The sequence below is a fragment of the Chiloscyllium plagiosum genome, chromosome 7 (genome assembly GCF_004010195.1).
Source record: "Chiloscyllium plagiosum isolate BGI_BamShark_2017 chromosome 7, ASM401019v2, whole genome shotgun sequence".
Taxonomy (NCBI): domain Eukaryota; kingdom Metazoa; phylum Chordata; class Chondrichthyes; order Orectolobiformes; family Hemiscylliidae; genus Chiloscyllium; species Chiloscyllium plagiosum.
In genome coordinates, this window is record NC_057716.1 from 116,978,510 (window position 1) to 116,999,862 (window position 21,353).

General features: G+C 42.7%; 1 protein-coding gene and 1 long non-coding RNA gene across 10 annotated transcripts in view; one reads left to right on the plus strand and one right to left on the minus strand.

Moving 5' to 3' along the window:
* Window positions 1-21,353, minus strand: part of dgkh (diacylglycerol kinase, eta) — a 566,607-nt gene that overhangs the window by 162,218 nt on the left and 383,036 nt on the right. For all 9 annotated transcript variants that reach the window (XM_043694440.1, XM_043694442.1, XM_043694441.1 and 6 more), the window contains 4 exons: window positions 20,545-20,670; window positions 11,826-11,928; window positions 4,546-4,708; window positions 3,581-3,689 (listed from right to left, as the gene is read on the minus strand). In XM_043694440.1, coding sequence (XP_043550375.1) covers window positions 3,581-3,689; window positions 4,546-4,708; window positions 11,826-11,928; window positions 20,545-20,670 — 501 coding nt within the window. The remainder of the gene's footprint in view (window positions 1-3,580; window positions 3,690-4,545; window positions 4,709-11,825; window positions 11,929-20,544; window positions 20,671-21,353) is intronic.
* The window catches only part of LOC122551881, a 60,950-nt gene that overhangs the window by 12,443 nt on the left and 27,154 nt on the right, over window positions 1-21,353 (plus strand). The window lies entirely within an intron of this gene.

Consider the following 21,353-nt stretch of genomic DNA (forward strand, 5'->3'; position numbering starts at 1 on the left):
CCACCCTCCTCTCTGACCTATTACCTCCATCCCCACCCCCATTCACCTATTGTACTCTTTGCTACCTTCTCCCTAGCCCCACCCCACCCATTTATCTCTCCACCCTGGAGGCTTCCTGCCTCTATTCCTGATGAAGGGCTTTTACCCAAAATGTCGATTTTCCTGCTCCTCGGATGCTGCCTGACCTGCTGTGCCTTTCCAGCACCACTCTGATCTAAACTCTGGTTCCCAGCATCTGCAGTCCTCACTTTTGTCAAGATGAGGAAATTGACAGGCAATTAAACAACAAGTTTCTATAAATGATGCAGAAGAACCTAAACAGCACAAGGAAGCAAACAACAAAGTATGGCAAGGTTTTAAATAGTTAATAAACAGGCCAATTGCCTGCTCTAACAACTTCGAACCTGAAACAATGTGAGGTCTGAAGTTGGTCAATATTCAAATGACATTCTTGTAAGTTTGGTAAATTCAAGTGAGATTGGCAGTTGTTAATATTAATACACAATTGAACAGAATGTTGAAGATACAAGACTGAAGCTAGTGAACAGTCAAGTTAACTTCTGTTGTAGGAAAGGATTTGAAAATGAGATCTAACAGACAAAGATCAGGCCAAGTATAAAAGACAAAACATGTGGCACTGGAAAAGCACAACAGGTCAGACAGCATCTGAGAAGCAGGACAGTCAACGTTTCAGATATAAGTCCTTCTTCAGAAGGATGATCTGAATTTTACAGTGTTCTAAAGGTGACTGGAGATGCTGTTTGACCTGCTGCGCATTTCCAGCGACACAGTTCTTGAATCAGATCTCCAGCATCTGCAGTCCTGACTTTCTCCTGGCTAAATAGAAAAGAATCAGCATAGTTTGAGAAAAGACTAACTCACATTTAACCAACCTACTGGAGCCTTTGGAAGACAATGTTAATAGTGGCTTAGAAGAATAATGCTAATGTATCATTCCATTTTCCACATGGGCCTATCTCAATGATCAATGGCTAAAAACTGATTGTCCAGAATGTAAGTATTTCATTGGATAGAAAGTTGTCCTCAAAGGAAGTCTCAAAAATCACTGGATTATTTTAAAACCGAATAGACCCAGCAGTCTATTTACTTTGAATCATAGAGTCCTGCAGCCCTTTGGCCCAAACTGGTCAATGCCAACCAAAATATCCATCCACGCTAATCTCATTTCCCTGCACTTGGCCAATATCCTTCTAATCCTTTCTTGTTCTTGTATTTGTCCAAATGCTTTTTAAATGTTGTTAAAGTACCTGAAGTAAACACTTCCACTGGCAGCTCATTCCATGTGCGTACCATCCTCTGTTAAAAAAAGTTGCCCCTCCGATTCCGTTTTATTCTTTCCCCTCTAACCTTAAACTGATGCCCTCTCGTCCTCAATTCCAACCCTGGGAAAACGACTGAGTCCATTCACCCTATCCTTGCCTCTCATGATCGTACACATCTCGAACTTCTATACTCAATGCCCTGACTGATGGAAACCAGTGTGCCAAAAGACTTCTTCACTGCCCTGTCTACCTGTGACTCCACTTTCAGTGTACTGTACACCTGAACTTCAAAGTTCCTCTGTTACACTACACTCCTTAAGGCCCTGCCATTCACCATGAAACTCCTACCTTGATTTGGCTTTCCAAAACACAAGACCTCACACTTGTCTATATTAAACTCATTTGCCATTTCTTGGCCCACTTCCTCGGCTGATCAAGGTCCTGCTGCAATTTCTGACGAGTTTCCTCACTGTCCACGACACTGCCTGTTTTAATGCCATCTGCAAGCTTACTAATTATGGCTTGTACATTCTCATCCAAATCATTGATACAGATAACAAACAGTAATGGGCCCAGCACCAACCCCTGAGGCACTGCACTAGTCAGAGGTCTCCAGTCCGACAAGCATCCTTCCACTATTACCCTCTACTTCCTACAATCAAGTCAATTGTGTATCCAATTTGCCAGCTTCTCCTGGATTCCATATGGTCTAACATTCCAGAGCAGCCTACCATGTGGAACCTTATCAAAGGCCTTACTGAAATCCGTATAGACTATGCCTGCCGCTCTGCCCTCGTCAACCTTCCTGGTCACTTCATCAAAGAACTCTAACAAAGTTGTGAGGCATGATCTCCCACTCACAAATCCATGCTGACTACACCTAATCAAACCTTGTCTTTCAGACCAAACAATGGCATAAAGTGTCCTGGAGACATCCAAGATTAGGCACTAGTTCCAGCTAAATGTGATTATCACCTGACTTTCTGATCAACATTCACAAGACATGCAGTTACCATACCAGTGACCGTGATAAAGATCACTCCTTAGTATGAAATATTGTTCTCAGATAAAAACCAATAGTCCTCAACTGAACTAATATCCTTATGCCCCACAGAGTGCAAAGGCAAAATGAACATAATTTTGAGAAACCATGATATTAGCCACATGTGACACACTGGAAGCAAGAGTGAAATAATGCTGATTGGTTTAGATTCCATCACAATAATGTGAACCTCTTCATTAAAACCAAGCAGGACCTTCTCAGGATTTATCAGAGATCTGAGACAGAAGACTTTGAATGCATTAAAAGCTGCTCAAAGTATACTCCAACACACTGCTGGACCTCATGACAATGATTACTGATTACTACTTTGTAAGAATAATGAGATGTTCTTTGACACAGTGAATGCTAGGGATGTGTATGGAAGAATCAAAAAGCCAACAGGTCTATCAGCAAACAAACAGCTGCATTTAAAACAAAGGCAAGATGTCATCACTGATCATAATAAAAGTTGAAAAGATAGATGGAACACTAGTGTAAGCTCTACTCTGTGGAGGACAATGTCAATGAGAAAGTTCTAGACACCATAGAAAGCCCACCTGTTGTGGTACAGTTGCATGTCATATCAAACCAACAAACTTAGCAAAGTTAATGACTCTTTTGTCACAGGCAAATCTCTAGGTGGTGCAATAGTACCTTAATTTAGCAGAGAAAGTCAACATTCCTGCAGCATTTGCACAAATATCAGTCTCTTGGAGGGTGAGGCCAGTGCACCAGGATAAGTATCATAGAGAGATTGTGAAGTGAGCAGAAAGAAAAAGCTCAGCTGCCTGTCAACAGTCTAGTGAATCATCCAACTGCTCACTGCCTTCATATGTAGCACACACACCTAACACTGCCACAGCAGAGTCCTGTGCCACATGAGATGACCACCATGCCCGCAAACTATCACCTTACGAGGTCAGAAGTCACACGACACCAAGTTATAGTCCAACAGATTTATTTGAAATCACATGCTTTTGGCAGTCTGCTCCTTCGTCAGGTGAAACCACATCATGGTGTCTTATGAGGTGGAAGCCAGCCATTGCGTGGTTGTGGAAAAAGTGGGAAATGCTAAGTAAATTTGCAGTCAATTATTATATGTTAATATCCAAGTGAAACATTTATAGAAAGTGTCTGCCAGCCTGGATTCAGCGATCAGAAGTGACCAACTCACAAAATCCTAAAATATAGCCGAAATGCATTCATTTTCTCAGAGATTAGGAACCATTTTCATATTTACATGTCAGCTTCTTACCTGCTTGTGCAGATTTAATTTATCAATCTCAGATAAAACCCATCCAACACTTCCATCTCCTCCACAAACCAGAATACGGAAATTGTCAAATTTTTGAAACAACCGTAAACTGAAAAGAAAAAAAAGAACACAACTAATCAAAGCACAACAGCAGAAAATGTTGGAAACACTCAGCAGGTCAAGCAGTGCCTGGGGAGAGAGAAACAGTTAATGCAAGTTAAAGTTTCAGGTCAATGATAAAAGATCATCTAAAAAAAACCAATAAGCGGTGACAGGCATTATGACGAATTACTGTGTTTTGATTTTATTTCTGATTGCAAGTTACACAGCATTCTAATGAAGAAAAGACAATTCTACTATTCTGAAGCAGAGATTCAAATAAAACCTGGTCAATGTGAAGTCAATGTTTTCAAGATTCCATGTTGCTCTAAGATTAGTGTCTTAAGAAAGAACTTGCTGTTATCAACTGTTGCCCATTGTGAAACACTTATTCCTAAACAAATCACAGAACCCCTCTGTGTATAAATCACAAGTAGATGCAATAATTGCAGCCACTCAGCATGTGCAGAAATAACTCAAAACAGGGCAACACTGAAATTCTTTGCTGAAATCTCTATTCAATAACATGCTGCTGATTTCACAAGTCAGTGATCTTGACAGAAATGGATTTTCACCTGCAAAAAGATATCTGATCTTTCTCCTCTCATACATTACAAATACCGGTTTTCTGGTTCAAGAGGTATTCTTGTAAACTGTCCTGATGTGTGCAAAGTCAAAAAATTGTAATTAACTTGCAGCAGTACTCAAGTTCCATGCCACCTTTTGCAAATTTCTGCCCTCTTAGCAGACACTAGATTAGAGATGAATGAGCCATGTTCTTAATAGCTTTATAGCAGACATAATATTCCATGGAAAATGAGACAGATAGGTATGTATTGAACAAGTTCAATTATTTTCATCCTTACCCAAGATGAGGTCCTCCATTCATAAGATCAAAGACCTGAGCCGGGTTTAATAACTGTTTGAACCTTCGGAGGAACTTTACTCCTTGATTGTCTCCGCTCTTAGAGTTGACAAAGACTAAAAGTGGGCTGGCGCAAGATGGTGGACAACTGGCTTTCCAGAAACCTGTACAGAGGACAGTCAGCACATCAGGCTCAATTTGTCCTCCAATGATCCTCAGGCAGACTTAATAATATGAAACAGGAACATCAAAAACAGTTCTGTACATTTGGATAAGCTCTCTATGACATGAGCAAAAGTAATTTCAATTCCTATTCACTTATTCGCCACATTGGCCAATTTATGGACAGTGTGGAACAGAAACATTTATTCAGCACATCATCATTTTACAATACTTAATCACTTTTCAAAATGCTTTCCAACCGAAGTAGGATTAAGAAGTGCAGACACTCTTGATATATACAATTGCAGCAGTCAATTTGTCTAAAGCAAGGTTCATCAATGAATGAACAAGATAAATGACAGGTCAATCTGTATGTGATAGTCTTGGCTGAGGAAGTATATTCCTCATGGCACTGAAGGCCAGGGGACTTGTACGTCTCCTTTGGAGGTATCCCATTAAAACAGGATACCTGGGTCAGCTGAAAGCTAGTTCCTCAAACTGACATTCCCTCAGGACTGCACTGCAGCATTGCTGTACTGTTGTGGAACTGTCAAAAAATGATAGATCAAAGATACAATACAATTTACATTTGGAATTATTTGATTTTTGAGTTAAGTAAATTTGCAGGATAAAGGCAGTGTTAAATGTAGATCACAAATTGATGAGGTCTGTCCAGGTAGTTACAGCAATGGAGAGTTGTTAAAAAAACTCAATGAACGCTCACAATTTAGGGATTATAATATAACTACAGAATTAGAAACAGCAATAACTTGTATTTTATAAAATACTTTAACATCATAAAATGACTCAAGGCACTTCCAGCAATGTTACCAAACAAATGTAACACCGACATTAGGAAAGATATCCAAAAGCTTGGTCAAAGATTAAATCTTAAGGAGTTTATTAAAGAGAAACTGAGAAGTTCAGGGATGGAATTCCAGAGCTTAGCCTCTGACAGATAAGGACACAGCCATTAAAACTAAAGCAATTAAAGTTTGCAATGTGCAACAAATAGAATTAGAGAAGGGTAGGTATTTCAAGAAGACTAAGGAAGGCTCAGAGCTAGGGAGGTGCAAAACATGGAGGGATTTGAAAAAAAGAGAATATTACAATTAAGGCACTGCTCATCTGAGAAACAGTGTAAGTCAGCAAACACAGGGAATGCAGGATTAAATTATGTGTTGGGATACTGGTGGCAGAGCTTTGGATGAGCTAATATTAATGGAGGATACACCAATTCCGGTCAAGGACGGGTCCACTTTTCTCACACAATATTGTGATTCTTAGCTTCTTACGTATGTATGTGAATCTTGTTGTGGGACATTCCCTGCAAGCCACGAGTATTACTCAGTGTCGCAGTTTAGCATAACATTTTGATCCTTTCTACCTAATCCAGTCAGTCTGCCTTCTTTCTCCAGACAGAATCGCACCCTTGAGCAGCCTTCTTAACTATGTCCATCCCACCCCAACCTTCTTCCCTTAATCATCCTCCACGACCTCTGCAACTTAGATATTGTCAATCATGATGTGGAAAAGATGAACACTCTCCTCAATGAGGGCAAAGCAGTGGTAATTTACAGTAAAGTCCAGTACCTTATTTCATGTTCACCACTTACAGGTAGCCATGAATCTGACAGCATGTACTACACACTTGCAGAGAATTTAATTGTGAAAGGAAGCTTAATTGCAGTGAACTGGCCTTTTAAGGAACATGCACGGCATGAAAATACATGCACAAGGACTTCTTGACCCTTGTCAGAGAACTCAAGTGCAAAAACAAATCATCCAGCAGTTGGAATTCTAATCTCTGATCTCTCACCTAATTAACTTTGAAGGAATATCTAAGACAAACTGGGATCCATATTGAGTCAGATACTAAGATGTGCTGAAGGGAAGATTGAAATTGCAATTTCCTGAGTCAAGACAAATAAATTCCCAAACCTGAGCCAACTCAGACCCTATTTGTGCCCAGTCATCACCATTGTAATTAACTAAAGACCTTTTTTAATAGCTTCGTGCTAACAAGCACAATGAAAGCTTAAACATGCCACACACATAAGCTTCACTCCAGAAATACAAGCTCTTCAGTTATGTTAATTTCAGCATGTACTAAGTGGGCTGGACTTTCATCTTGGGTTCAGGAAACACAAGTCAAGACAGTTTCTGAATTTGACGACCCATTTCTTTCATCTCCTCCCACACTAAGTATACTTTTGTCCGAGAGACATGTGGGGGAAAGGTTCAGGTCTGGCACCGCCAATACTGTGGGACAATACATATAAACTTCCTCTTGGCTGGCCAGTGGTAATCCCAACATCAGAGGACTTATGCATGCTGCTACAACCCAAACCTCTTCCCACTAAGAAAAGGGGACAAGGAGGAACTTGCATAGTGTGACATGGGAAATGGGGAGGTATTGGAGGCTCTGACAAGCTTAGAAATGGACAAATCCCCTGACCTAGATGAGTTGCATCCCAGGCTGCTGTGGGAGATGAGGCAGGAAATTGCAGGGGCTCTGAAAAAATTATAAGCTATAAGGAAAGCCTCAATAGGTTTGGATTTTCTTTAGAGCAGAGAAGACTAAAGGGGAACACGATTGAGGCAGAGAAGATTGTGAGGGGTATGGACAGAGTGAGTAGGGAGCAACTGTTCCACTTGGTTGAGGGACCAATCACAGGCAGGCTTAGTTTTATGGCAAAGAGCAGGACATTCAGAGGGATTTGAGAAAAAACATTTTTGCTCAGAGGGTGGCAGCAATCTGGAATGCACTGTGTGGCAAGGTTGCGGAGGCCAGAAAACTTAAAACCTTTAAAAAAATATTTGGATGAGTACTTCAAATATCATAACATTCAAGGATATGGTACAAGTGCAGGAAATTGGGATTAGTGTGCCTTTAGTTGTAGGTATTGCCGGTCTAGACTCAATGGGCTGAGGGCCTTTTCTGCATTCTATGGCGAATGGGAAGTTTGATTAGATTAGATTACTTCGATTAGATTACTTACAGTGTGGAAACAGGCCCTTCGGCCCAACAAGTCCAAACCAGAGCACCCGGAGGAAACCCACGCAGACACGGGGAGAACGTGCAAACTCCACACAGTCAGTCGACTGAGGCAGGAATTGAACCCGGGTCTCTGGCGCTGTGAGGCAGCAGTGCTAACCACTGTGCCACCGTGCCGCCCACAAATGTGTGGGGCTTTTTTTGAAAGGGAAAGTTCAAATTCCCTCTCCCAACGCCTCCAATTTTCCAATTCCATGACCCAGTCTTTCTCGGAACAGGGACATCCTACCCAATGTGTTCAACCAGGAAGACATGTTCTCCTGATCTCACTGACTTGCATGGTAAATTCGAATGCCATTGTCACAGCGGTTACAGATCTGAATGAAGTTTATAGTGAGCCAGGTCTGTCATCTTAAAGTCCCAAAGGGATTTCACTCACAGGGACAGCAGTTCTCTTGCAGCAGTCAGAGTAGTGAATGAACTGTCACAACAACGATGATAGTCAGAACCTTTTGTTGCCAGAATTCAACTTTCCATGCTTGCTTTTGAACTCATGCACCCAGATCACCAGGGCTCACTCCTTCAATATATAAGGCTAATAATTTTAAATTAATTCTCTGGTTGTCATTTGTTCCTGGATGTTATGCCTCTCTCCTAAGTCAGAGATTGTTGACTCAAGTTCTACTCCAGACATCTCAACATGAGGCTGACATTTCAGTACAATTTTGAAAAAGTGCTGCATTTCTGTGTTTCAGTTGAAACATTGTATTGTTACAATCTCAAATGCTATTATATGACCTGACTAATACCTGTTTTCTAATATTCTATTACTAAGAATAAATCTGGTCAATCAAGAGCAAGTTACAATTATATAGTTCTTCGAGGTTGGAAGAATGAAAGGTGGACTTATTGCAATATACATAATCCTGAGGGGGCTTGACAGGGTGGTTGCTGAAATAATGTTTCCTCTCATGGGAAGAATTAGAATGAGGGAACACAGATTAAAAATAAAGGGTGTCCCATTTGAAATGTAAGTATGAAGGACTATTTTCTCTCAGAGGGTGGCTGATCTTTAGCATTTTCTTTATCAGATAGCAGTGAGGGGTGTATCATTGAATGGCTCAGTCTGAATTAGAAAGATTCTTGATTGACAATGGATTCCATGGGTCTCAGGCATAGTAAGGAAAGGGGAGTTGAGGCCACAATCAGATCAACCATGATGCTTTCAAATGGCAGACCAGGTGTAAACAGACTGAATGGCCTGCTCCTGCTCCTAATTTAAGTGTCTATATGTTTAACAAGATAAAGCACTCCAAGCCACTTCAGATGGGTGTTGTGGGAACTTGCTATATAAAAATTGACTACCACTGTCTCCATGTTATAATCGTAACTACATTTTCTAAGTATTTTATCAATTGTGAAATGTTTAGCATTGCCTTCAGGATATAAAAGCCACCGTAAAAATGCAACTCCTTAAATATTGTTGCTATCATCTAATTTTGGTTAACATTACTGGAAAGGCTTTATAACAAGGTGAAATTCCTGGAGGAAAGGGACAACACTCAGTACTCAGCATCATTCAACAAAGATCACAAGCTCTAAACTGGCCAATGCAAAACCAAGAAAGGAATGCCTTTAAGCAAAGTTAATCAAGGCCCAATGCATTTTAAAGAGGAAACAGCCGGCAAACCCCCAAAACCAATGTCATCATACCATTCGATTTGCAAAGCTTCTTGCGTTGTTTCTTGTTGTTTAATTCAGGCTGAAAATTGCATGAGGGTTACTGAGGGAAATGAGGCGCTCAGGCCAGAAAGTGGTGCACAGCCAACCAGTGCAATATTTTACTGTGCACGTACACTGACAGCACAATGCCTAGTCACTTTGAAAGTATGATTCAACACTAACGAACTTTACTGATGATCGGGAGTAGATTAATGGGACAGTATTTGGCCGGGTCGGACTTGTCCTGCTTTTTGTGTACAGGACATATCTGGGTAATGTTCCACATCATTGGGTAGATGCTACCATTGTAATTATACTGGCAGAGCTTGGCTAAGGAAATGGCAAGTTCTAGAACTCAATGCTGGGGACTACTGGAAGAGGTCAAGATGGATCATCTACTCTGCACTTCTGTCTGAGGATTGCTATGAATGCTTCTGCCTTATATTTTGCACCGATGTGTTGGGCTCTTCCATCATTAAGAACAGAGATATTTGTGGAGTCTCCTCCTCCAGTGAGTGTTTAATTGTGGAACAGCAAAATTAATAATTTCTGTATCATATAGAATTCTTAATTATATGCTTCACAGGAGCATAAACACTCCTACTAAATTTTCTGAACCAGAAAAGGAGGTATTAGGGCAGATGAAAACAAAAGGTAAAAAGGAAATTTTAATCACCACCTTAAAAAGGAGTGAAATACCAACACTCCCCTCAACTCCATTCATCATCATTCTTACCAGAGTTATGAGACATGGCTATTTCATCAAACTCTGTGCAGTCTCTCATGTTCCACCCTCCATCAACTGGAAGTAAATGGGAACTCTGTTCCCATCTGATAACTTACACTCAGTCATGTTCATATGTCACTCACGTTATTATTAATCTACAGCAGCTTGGAGTTGAAATCCCTCTATGGAACCTGCCCCTCCCTATCTCAGTAATCCGCTCAAGCCCAACAATGTCCCAAGATATCTGCACTCCCCAACTCTGACCCCTGTCACATTCTGGACTTCCATTGGTGACTGTGTCTTCAGCTGCTCTGGATTTCTCTCCTGTTCCTTCGTTAAGACACTCCTTAGAATGCATTTCTTTTGAAAGGCTGTTGATAAAGAGCAAAGTCCTGAAGTAACTGGAAATCTGAAATGCTGCAAATATATAGCAGTTCAGGCATTGTCTGTGAAAAGAAACAGTTAACACTTCGGAGAAATGACCTTTCATCAGAACACAGCTTTTGGTCTCTTTGGTTTCAAATGTTCTTTGATAAGGCTCCTGTCAAGAATGCTTTTATTATATTAAAGGCATTCTTAAGATACACATTTTTTCTGTTGAAAGGTCAAGGGAGGGAATTCTAGTGTCTAGTTGGCTGGTATAGACACAACTATTGGTACAGTGAAGAACACCTGTAGCATGAGGTTAATGGGAGGAATGCAGAGATCTCAGTGGGGTTATTGGACTGAAGAATGAGAGTATTAAAACTCAGCAATGCATTTTCTCAGGAGAAAGTGGGGGTCAAACAGTGTGGTGCTGGAAAAGCACAGCTGGTCAGGCAGCATCCGAGGAGCAGGAGAGTCGACATTTCGAGCATAAGCTCTTCATCAGGAATGTGGGGGAGGTCCAAGGGGGTTGAAAGATAAATGGGAGGGGGGTGGGACTGGAGGGGGCAGGGAGGGTAGTGATAGGGTTTTTTTTTCAGTAGAATCACAGGAACAACCTGGTTATCATCTAGCACGGTCTATCTCTAAAGGATAAGTTTACTTAGAAACACAGAAAATAGGAGTGGTTGGCCATTCAAGTGTGTTCCACCATTCAATATGATCATGGATGACCATCCAACACAGTCCCCTGTTCTTGCTTTCTCCTCATAGCCTTAGAACACATTTGCCCTTAGAGCTATTTATAAAATTCCTTGAAAACATTCAATGTTTTGGCCTCACTGACTTTCTGCAGCAGAGAATTCCACAGGCTCACCAGTCTCTGGCTGAAGAAGTTTCCCCTCATCTTAGACCCAAGATGCTTTCCTTAGACTGTGACTCCTGATCCTGACTCTCCGGTCATTATTATGTTTACCTGGTCTAGTACTGTAAGATTTCTATCAAACAGTGCTGCTTTGCCTTGACCCTCCCGACAAGAGGGCACAGGTTTGATTTAGCTGATTACATCAGTTTATCATCTTTTTACTCAATTATTGCATTACCAAATTGAATGTTCAACATCTTTGGAGACAGATTTTACACATAAACTCTCAGTAAATGCTACAAGGAATCCACACTTGTTGAAAATCAACATTAAGAAATAAGGACTAGACAGCACCCCCTATACAAGGCTCAGCTCATATCACAATGCTGATTGGCAAGCAGAAGTCCAGTAATGGTAATAGATTTTGTCAGAGCTGTTACTTACCATCAGAGTCAATGCTGTTCAGTGCAGTGGGAGGAATGATGGACACTTTGCACTGGCCCAGAGGACATTTTCGGGGATACAGTTCCTTGCAAGCTGTGTGAACCTGGCAGAGCCCAACAGAATATCCATGAGAAACAAGAATTGACAAGGAAATAACATGCACTAAATAATTGCTAAATCTGACAGGAGAAACCCTGGAGAATATATCAGAACCAGATTCATTAAATGACATAGAAGGCTCGAATGGGAGGTTTAAAGGATTAAAGCCATCGTAATTTGTTACATTCCTACAATGGAATAAAAGCAGAACCACCAATGCTGCCTGCGCAAGATCATGCAAAATCGCTGGGAAGAATGACACACCAACATCAGCGTCCTCAACCAGGCCAACATCCCGAGCATCGCAGCACTGATCACTGGGCACGTTGTCCGCATGACCGGCATGAGACTCCTCAAGCAGCTTTGAAATGGTAGGCAAGCCCCAGGTGGACAGACGAAGCACTTCAGTCATTCCGTCAAGACCTCACTGGTGAAATCCAGCATTCCAACCTACACCTGGGCATCACTGACCCAACACCATCCAAAGTGAAGGCGTTGAGCACCTTAAGACTTGCTGTCGGGAAGTGGAAGAAGGCAAAAACAGCAAAAGGAACACGTTGCCACATTAACCCTACCCCACCCACCTCTTCCCGCAACCACCTCTGCCTTAAGTGAGAGAGAGCCTGCGGTGGCACCATTGATCTGTACAGCTGCCTATGGACTCACCGAGAGTGGAACAGAGTCAACCTTATCTGTGAGGGGCCACCAGTGATGATGACGACGACAATGGAATAAATACAGAATTGTTACTTGGGTTGCAACCATATTATTGAGATGAGGTGATGATGACTGATTTTGAAATCAAGGCAGCTTTTGACCACATGTGGCATTAGTGAGCCTTTGCAAAATTTAAGACAATGGGAGTCAGACAGAAAACACTTACACTAGGTGGAGTCATGCCAAGCATTTGGAAATATGTTGCCGTTTCTTCAGTGTTGCGGCGTCAAAATTCTGGAAATTGCTCCCTAACAGTGTGGTTCTACCTACCAAATGAACTGCACAGGTTCAAGAAGGCAGCATACTGCCACCTTCTCAAGGGCAACTCGGAATGGACAATAAATGCAGGCAAGATTGTGGCACCCATATCCTGTAAATTAATAAAAACAAAAGAAAAATTGTTGTGGCTTTTGAAGTCAGTCATCTCAGCTCCATGACATGCCTGCAGGAGTTCTTCAGGGTCGTGTCCTTGGCCAAAACACCTTCAGCAGCTTCAGTGATAACATTCTCTCCCTCACAAGGCCGAAGTGGGGATGTTCAGATAGATTTAGAGTTCCGCAATGTTCACCACCAATTATGTCTCCTTACATACTGAAGCAGTCCATGTTCATATGCAGCAAAAGTCAGAGAGCCATAGACAGCACAGAGAAATACCCTTCTTCGGCCCATTATGTCTGTACTAGTCAAGGTGTAGAGATGCTGGTATTGAACTGGGGTGGACAATGTTAAAAATCACATAACAGCAGGTTATAGTCCAATGGGTTTAGTTAAGTATTAGCTTTCAGAGTGCTGCTCCTTCATCAGGTACCTAATGAAGGAGCAGTGTTCTGAAGGCTAGTACTTCCAAATAAACCTGTTGGATGATAACCTGGTGTTGTGTGATTTTTAACTTCGTACTATCAAAACAGCCACCTAACTATTCAACTGCATTTTCCAGCACTTGACCCATAGCTTTGTATGCCTTGGCATTGAAAGAACACATCAAAATAGTTATTAAATGTTATGAGGGTTTCTGCCTGTGCTACTTTTTCAGGCTGTGAACTCCAGCTTCCCACCACCCTCTGGGTGGAAACCTCACATCTCCTCCAACCTTACCTTAAATCTATACTCCAGTGTTCGTGATCCCTCAATCAATGGGAAAAGTTTCTTCCTGGCTACCTTATCTGTGCAGCTCATACATTTCAACATCTAAATTGTGTCCCCTGTTAATCCCCTTTGCTCTGAGCAAAACAACCTCAGTCTGTCCAATCTTTCTTCATAACTGAAACTCTCAAGCCCATGCATAATCCTCGTAAATCTATTCTGCACCCTCTCCAGTGCTATCATATCCCTCCATTAATGTGGATTCCACAACTGGTACAATACTCTAGCTGTGGCTGAACCAATATTTTATAAAGGACCAGCATGGCCTCTCTTTTCTTAAACTCTCTACCTTGACTAATAAAGGCAATATACCATGTGCCTTCTTCGCCACTTTATCCAAATGTCTTGATACTTTAAATGACACAAAGGTCCCTCTGATCCTTGATGCTCCCCAGAGTCCTATAATTCATTATATATACTTTGTCTGTATATCCTGCCCAACTGCTTACGACACACATTTATCTGACTGAATTGCATTTGTCACTGACTAGCCAGTCTATATCCTCTTGTAAATAAGACCATCATCCTCACTATTTACCACCCCAACAATTTTCTGTCGTCTACGAACTCATTAATCAACATTCCCACATTTCAGTCAGAATAATTTACATAAACCACAAACAGTAAGAGCTCAACGTTGAGCCCAGTAGGACCTCACTGGACACAGGTGTTCAGTGTGTAAAACATCCCACAACTGTCATTCTCTGCTTCCTGCCACTCAGCCAATTATGGATCCAATTTGCAAACTTGCCTTGGATCCCATGGGTTCTCACTTTGCTATCAGTCTCCCATGCAAAAGCCTTGCTGATCTCCAAGCAGACTACATCAAAAGCATTACTCTCATCTACACACCTGGTCACCTCTTCAAAAAATTCAGTCAAGTTGGTCAGACATGACCTTCCCTTAACAAAATCATGTTGACTGTTCTTGATTAATCCCTACCTCATCAAATGCTGATTAATTCTGTTTCTCAAAATTGTCCCCACCAGCAAGATTAGACTGACTAGCCTGTAGTTTCCTGGTTTATCCCTTGCTCCCTTCTTGAATACCAAATTGGCTGTCTTCCAGTTCTGCGGCACCTCTCCTGTGGCCAAAGAGGAATTGAAAGCTTTTGCAAATGCTCCTGCTATTTCCTCCCTTGCCTCACTCAACAACCTGGGATATATTTCAACTGGCCCTGGTGACTTATCTACTTTGGGGCAGCACGGTAGCTCAGTGGTTAGCACTGCTGCCTCACAGCTCCAGGGATCTGAGTTTGATTCCAGCCTTGGCCGACTGTCTGTGTGGAGTTTGCACAGTCTCCCAGTGTCTGCATCAGTTTCCTCCCGGTTCTCCGGTTTCCTCCCACAGCCCAAAGATGTGTAGTTTAGGTGAATTGGCCATGCTAAATTGCCCACAGTGTTCATGGATGTGGAGATTAGGTGCATTAGTCAGGGGAATGGGTCTGGGTAGGATAATCTTCGGAGGGTTGGTGTGGACCTTTTGGGCCAAACGGCCTGTTTCGACACTGTCGAGGTTCTATGATAATTTTGTCAATTGTATCAGAGAACCTATTCCCTGATTTCCAAATCATATCATCCCTCTCATTAATGACCATTGACAGAATGTATTTATTTTCACCCTATCTACACCACTGGCTCTATGCACAAGTTGCTAGGCCCTTACTAGGCCCTACTATTTCTCCTCTTGTTATCCTTCTAATATTAATGTGCCTATAATACAATTTAGGGTTTGCCTTAATTTTACCTACCAGTATCCTTTTGTGTTGACCTTTAGCTCCCCTAATCTCCTTTAAATTGCCTCTTGCACATTCTATAATCCTCCAGGGCTCCTGCTTGGTATCTCTAATAAACCTCCCTTTTTTCCCCTCAATCAAATGCTGCATATCCCTTATCATCCAGAGTTCACAGGATTTGATGGTGCCACCTTTTTCTTTAATTGGAATATGTTGGTCTTGCTCCATATTTCCTTTTTTGATGCATCCCATTGTTCTGAGATAGATTTACCTGAAAGTAGCTACTTCTAGTCCATTCTGACCAAATCATATCTGATGTCATTAAAATCAGCTTTCTCCCAGTTGAGAAATTTAATTTCAGATCCACCCTTGCCCTTTTCCATAACAATTGTGAATCTAATGGAATGATGTAGATTGATTTGATAGAGGTGTACAAGGTAATGAGAGGCATAGATAGAGTAGATGGCCAGAGACTTTTCCCGAGACAAGAAATGACTATCACAAGGGGTCATAATTTTAAAGTGATTGGAAGAAAGTACAGGGAAGACTTCATAGGTAGGTTGTTACGCAGAGAGTGATGGGTGTGTGGAATGCACTGCCAGTGGTGGTAGTAGACTCAGATATATTAGGGACATTTAAGCAACTGCTGGCAAGCACATGGTAAATTGAGGGATGTGTCGGTAAGGTTGATCTTAGATTAAAATAAATGCTCGGCATAACATCGTGGGACAAAGGGCCTGAACTGTGCTGTACTGTTCTATGTTCTGTATAATTGCAGTTTGCAAAATGCTCCCCCACTGATATTTCAACCAGCTGCCCAGTTTTGTTACTTAAAATTAGCACTAGGACCAGCTTCCTGCATACTTGCTTAAAAAGCTAACCTGAATGCATTTTAGGATGTCTGCTCCCTCTAAACCTTTCTACACTAGAGCTACCCCAGTTAGTGCTAGGAAAGTTGAAATCCCCACCTACCACAACCCCATTACTTTTACAGTTTCCTGAAATTTGCCTACATATCTGATCCTCTATTTCACCCAAACTGTTAGGTGGCTCACTGTACCCTCCCAGCAATGTGATTGCTCCTTTTTGGATTTTATGTTCTACCCATATGGATTCATCTGAGAAATCTTCTAAGATGCCAACCCTCCATACTACTGTAATAGACTCCCTGCTGAAAACTGCAACACCTTCTCCTTTTTCACTTCCTAAGAGGCTGTGGGATCCAAGGCAAGTTGGCAAACTTCACTGTAATTTGGCTTGCAAAGGGTGATAGTTGAGGGCTGTTTCCATGATTGGAAGCCTGTGACCAGCGGTGTACCACAGCGATCATTGCGGGTACTATTGCTACTTTACATATATATTAATGATGCATGGATATGAATGCAACAGGTATAATTAATAAGTCTACAGATAGCAAAAAAACTGGTGTTGTTGTTGATAGTGAGGACAATGGTCTCAGGCTACATCTGATATTGATTAGCTGGTAAACTGGAAAGAGCAATGGCAGATAGAACTTAATCCTGGTAAGCACATGGTGATGCATTCTGAGAAGTCTAAAGAGGGGGGATATAAACAATGTATGACAAGTCCCCAGGGAGCACTGAGAAACAATGAAACCTTGGTGTACAAGTAGATCCTGAAGGTGTCAGAGTTAGACAGGGTGGTGAAGAAGGCATACAGGATGGCATTCATAAGCCAAGGCATAGAATGTAGGAGCAAGGAACTCTTGGTACAACTTTATGAAACATTGGTTATGCCACAGATGGAATATTGTGTGAAGTCCTGGTCACCACACTATTGGAATGATGTGATTGCATTAGAGAGGGTGCAGAGGAGATTCACCAGGATAGAAAAGTCTCAGCTATGAGGAGGGACTGGATAGGCTGGGTTTTGTTTTCATGGAGCAGAGGAAGCTTGGCGGGAGGGGAGGAGGAGGAGGAGGAGAGGATTTGGTTGAATCAGATTAGATTAGATTACATTAGATTACATTAGATTAGATTAGATTACATTACAGTGTGGAAACAGGCCCTTCGGCCCAACAAGTCCACACCGACCCGCCGAAGCGCAACCCACCCATACCCCTACATTTACCCCTTACCTAACACTACGGGCAATTTAGCATGGCCAATTCACCTGACCTGCACATCTTTGGACGGTGGGAGGAAACCGGAGCACCCGGAGGAAACCCACGCAGACACAGGGAGAACGTGCAAACTCCACACAGTCAGTCGCCTGAGGCGGGAATTGAACCCGGGTCTCAGGCGCTGTGAGGCAGCAGTGCTAACCACTGTACCACTGTGCCGCCCACTGTACCCCCCTGGTTGAGGCATGCAAACTTATGAGAAGCATACACAGAGTAGATTATGAAAATCTTTTTCACCATGGCAAACACAGACCAGAGGGCATAAGTTTAAGGTGAGGAGTAAGTGGTTTGCAGGGGAATCACAGAAAATGTTTTTCCACCCAGAGAATGGTGGAAATGTGGAAAGCACTGCCTGAGAGCATGTTAAGAGGCAGGTATTCTCCCAACATTTAAAAAGGATCAGCACAATCAGGGCATAGTAGCCTATGGAACAACTGCAAGTAAAGAGGATTGATGTTGGTTAGTCAGGACAGATATGGTGGGCTGAAGGGCCTGTTTCTATGTTAAATAATTCTATTACTCCTTCCATGTCTCGCTTGAAGACCTTGGACATCATCCAGGTCTGGGATTATAAGTGGCAAGTAACATTCTCAAATGCTAGGTAATGATCATCCCAAATGAGAAAGCATCTAACCAGAGCTTCTTGATGTTCAATGGCATTACAATCACTGAAACCCTATTATCAACATCTTCGGGGATTACCATTAACCAAAAACTGACTAGACATGACGACAAGATCATGTCAGACGTTGGGAATTCTGCACTGAGCAATGTACCTTGTGACTCACTAAAGTCTATCCACCATCTACAAGGCAAAAGGCAGGAATGTGATGGAATACTCCCCACTTCTAAAGAAGTTCTAAAGGGTCACTGGACATGAAATGCTTTCTTTCCACAGATGCTGCCAGACCTGCAGGTTTATTGTCATGTGTACTCAAGTGAAAAATACAGGAGTACAGTGAAATGTGCTCAACGTCGCCACACACGGCGCCATCTGAGATACAAACTACTTGGGGACAAACCTAATTGAATAGGCTTGGTATAAATATAAAGAGAAAAGTTAGAAGTTCTATATTACAGCTCTTCAGAGTATAAATTAGGAAGATAAAGAAATAAAGTTAACAGATAAATGTTACAAATCTTCTGTAGACTGCAATCTCTCCACACTGTGGGCTTTCCACACATGATCTTGCTCTCTCCGCACTGCTGGGCTCGAGGTCTGTGACAGGCTGATCACACCGAGCCCCACTCCACTGGTCAACCTTTTTGGGCCCCCAATCCAACAGCCACTTCAGTCCATCAACCACTGGCCGTCCCGTTCCTCACCGGCCCACTGACCACTGGCTGTCCCACTCCGCATCAGCCCATTGACCACTAGCTGTTCAGCTACGCACCAACCCACTGACCACTAGCTGTCCCACTCCGCATCAGCCCACTGACCACTAGCTGTCCCGCACCACACTAGCCCACTGACCACGAGCTGTCCCACTCCGTATCAGTCCATTGACCACTGGCTGTCCCACACCGCACCAGCCCACTGACCACTAGCTGTCCCGTACCACACCAGCCCATTGACCACTGGCTGTCCCGCACTGCACCAGCCCACTGACCACTAGCCGTCCCATACCACACCAGCCCACTGACCATTAGCTGTCCCATACCACACCAGCCCACTGACCACTGGCTGTCCCACTCCGAACCAGCCCACTGACCACTGGCTGTCCCGCACCACACCAGCCCACTGACCACTGGCTGTCCCACTCCGTACCAGCCCACTGACCACTGGCTGTCCCCCACCACATCAGCCCACTGACCACTGGCTGTCCCAATCCACACCAGCCCACTGACCACTGGCTATCCTGTTCCGCACTAGCCCACTGACCACTGGTTGTCCCACTCCGCACCAGCCCACTGACTACTGGCTGTCCCCCACCACACCAGCCCACTGACCACTGGCTGTCCTGTTCCGCACCAGCCCACTGACTACTGGTTATCCTGTTCCGCACCAGTCCACTGGCTATCCTGTTCCGCACCAGTCCACTGACCACTGGCTATCCTGTTCCGCACTAGCCCACTGACCACTGGCTGTCCTGCTCTGGGCCCTCAGTTGCCCCGGCGCCGCCAGTCTCATTACAAGCCAAGTGAAATAAATGCACAGAGACAAATATCCTGTCACCAAGCCACCCATTATTTACGAGGGCGCAGTACACTAGCTGTAGCCAGCCAGCCTAGAGTCAGTCTCCTGAACTGAGGAGATATTGGTCAGGCAGGACTTTCCAGATTGGCCCAGGTTAACAACCCCAATTAAGGATTCAGCTGGTTCCAAGCACTACACCAATGTAGGTTACAAAAAAACCCACTAAACTATTAAAGAAAAGCAAAAGAGGAAAATAAAGAGGATCGGATGGTAAAGACAAACTCCGGACTCAGCCTGGATGCCTGCCTATTCCACTGCCGCCATCTTGGATTCTCTCCAGCAATTTCTGTTTTCGTTTCAGATTTCTGGCATCTGCAGTTTTGTATTTTATTTTCTTAATTCCCAGTTGCCTGGTTGAGTGCAGCTCCAATAACATCTTACCCCAAAAAGTGCTGAAAATGTGGAACTCATTGCAACAGGGAGTGGTTGAGGCAAACAGCCAAATTACTTTGAAAGAAAAACTAGATACATGGTTAAGAGCTGAGGAGAAACACTTTCTGATCAAGTGAGATAAAGACATTAGGGCAGAGGTCATGATAAACATAAGCATTAAGTACCAACCTGCTGGTCTGTTTCTGTATATTAATTTCATGTATTTCTCAGAACAAGTGAAGGGTACACTTTTGAATGGTTTCCTTTTACTTTAAACCATTTATAGAAAGCAGAAGGAAATAAAACTGCTTACCATGGCTTTGCACCAGAGACATCTCCAGTCTTGTAGTCGGAGAACACTCCCACATGTCTTGTCACACACTGCACATTTGGCACTAACAGGTAGGTTACCTTCCAGCCACTGATGAGGCATGGCAATCTAGACAAATAAAATACAACATTACTTAGTGTTGGATACAATGCTTTGAAACATAGATAAACAACAGTTTCAACATAGGCAAGAAGCCTTATGACGATGCTACCCCTTTAACAAGATTATTTTGCCCTTGGGTTTTTTTTTATTAAGAGAGATCGTAAAGGCAGAGGTGCTGAAATGTCTGGGTTAGAGTCTAGTCTAACAATGGCAAGGGAGTGGCCAGTTCTCCCAGTTCAGGGTTTTACTAGTTTCTTTTACTGGTAACAGCGAGAGGCTGCTGCAGTCCAGAGAAAGGTTCTAAGCGTCAGCAGATGATTCTTGACTGGCTTCTCTCTCTCTCTCTGAAATCTCTCTTGCCTTTAAGAACCTGTGTTTTAATTTACCTTCACTTTGCTGAGGGGTGTGTTTACGGGATGTTACAGGAATTGGAACAGCTCCTTAGTTAAGTTATGGTATCGTGTCAGTTGAGTTTTCAAATTGTTACATTATTCAAAGTTCTGTTTTCTTTTGTTCGTGTTTCAACTGTCATGTTTAAATAAATTCTGTTTTGCTGAAAGCCGTGTGTTTGACCAGCTCCACCACACCTGGAATATTTACTTCACATCTGTCTTTAAAGTAAGAACACAGTTAGGGTCGGGCCTACCTTATTAACATATTTTCAGGGGTCTGGCCTGGTCCATAACAGC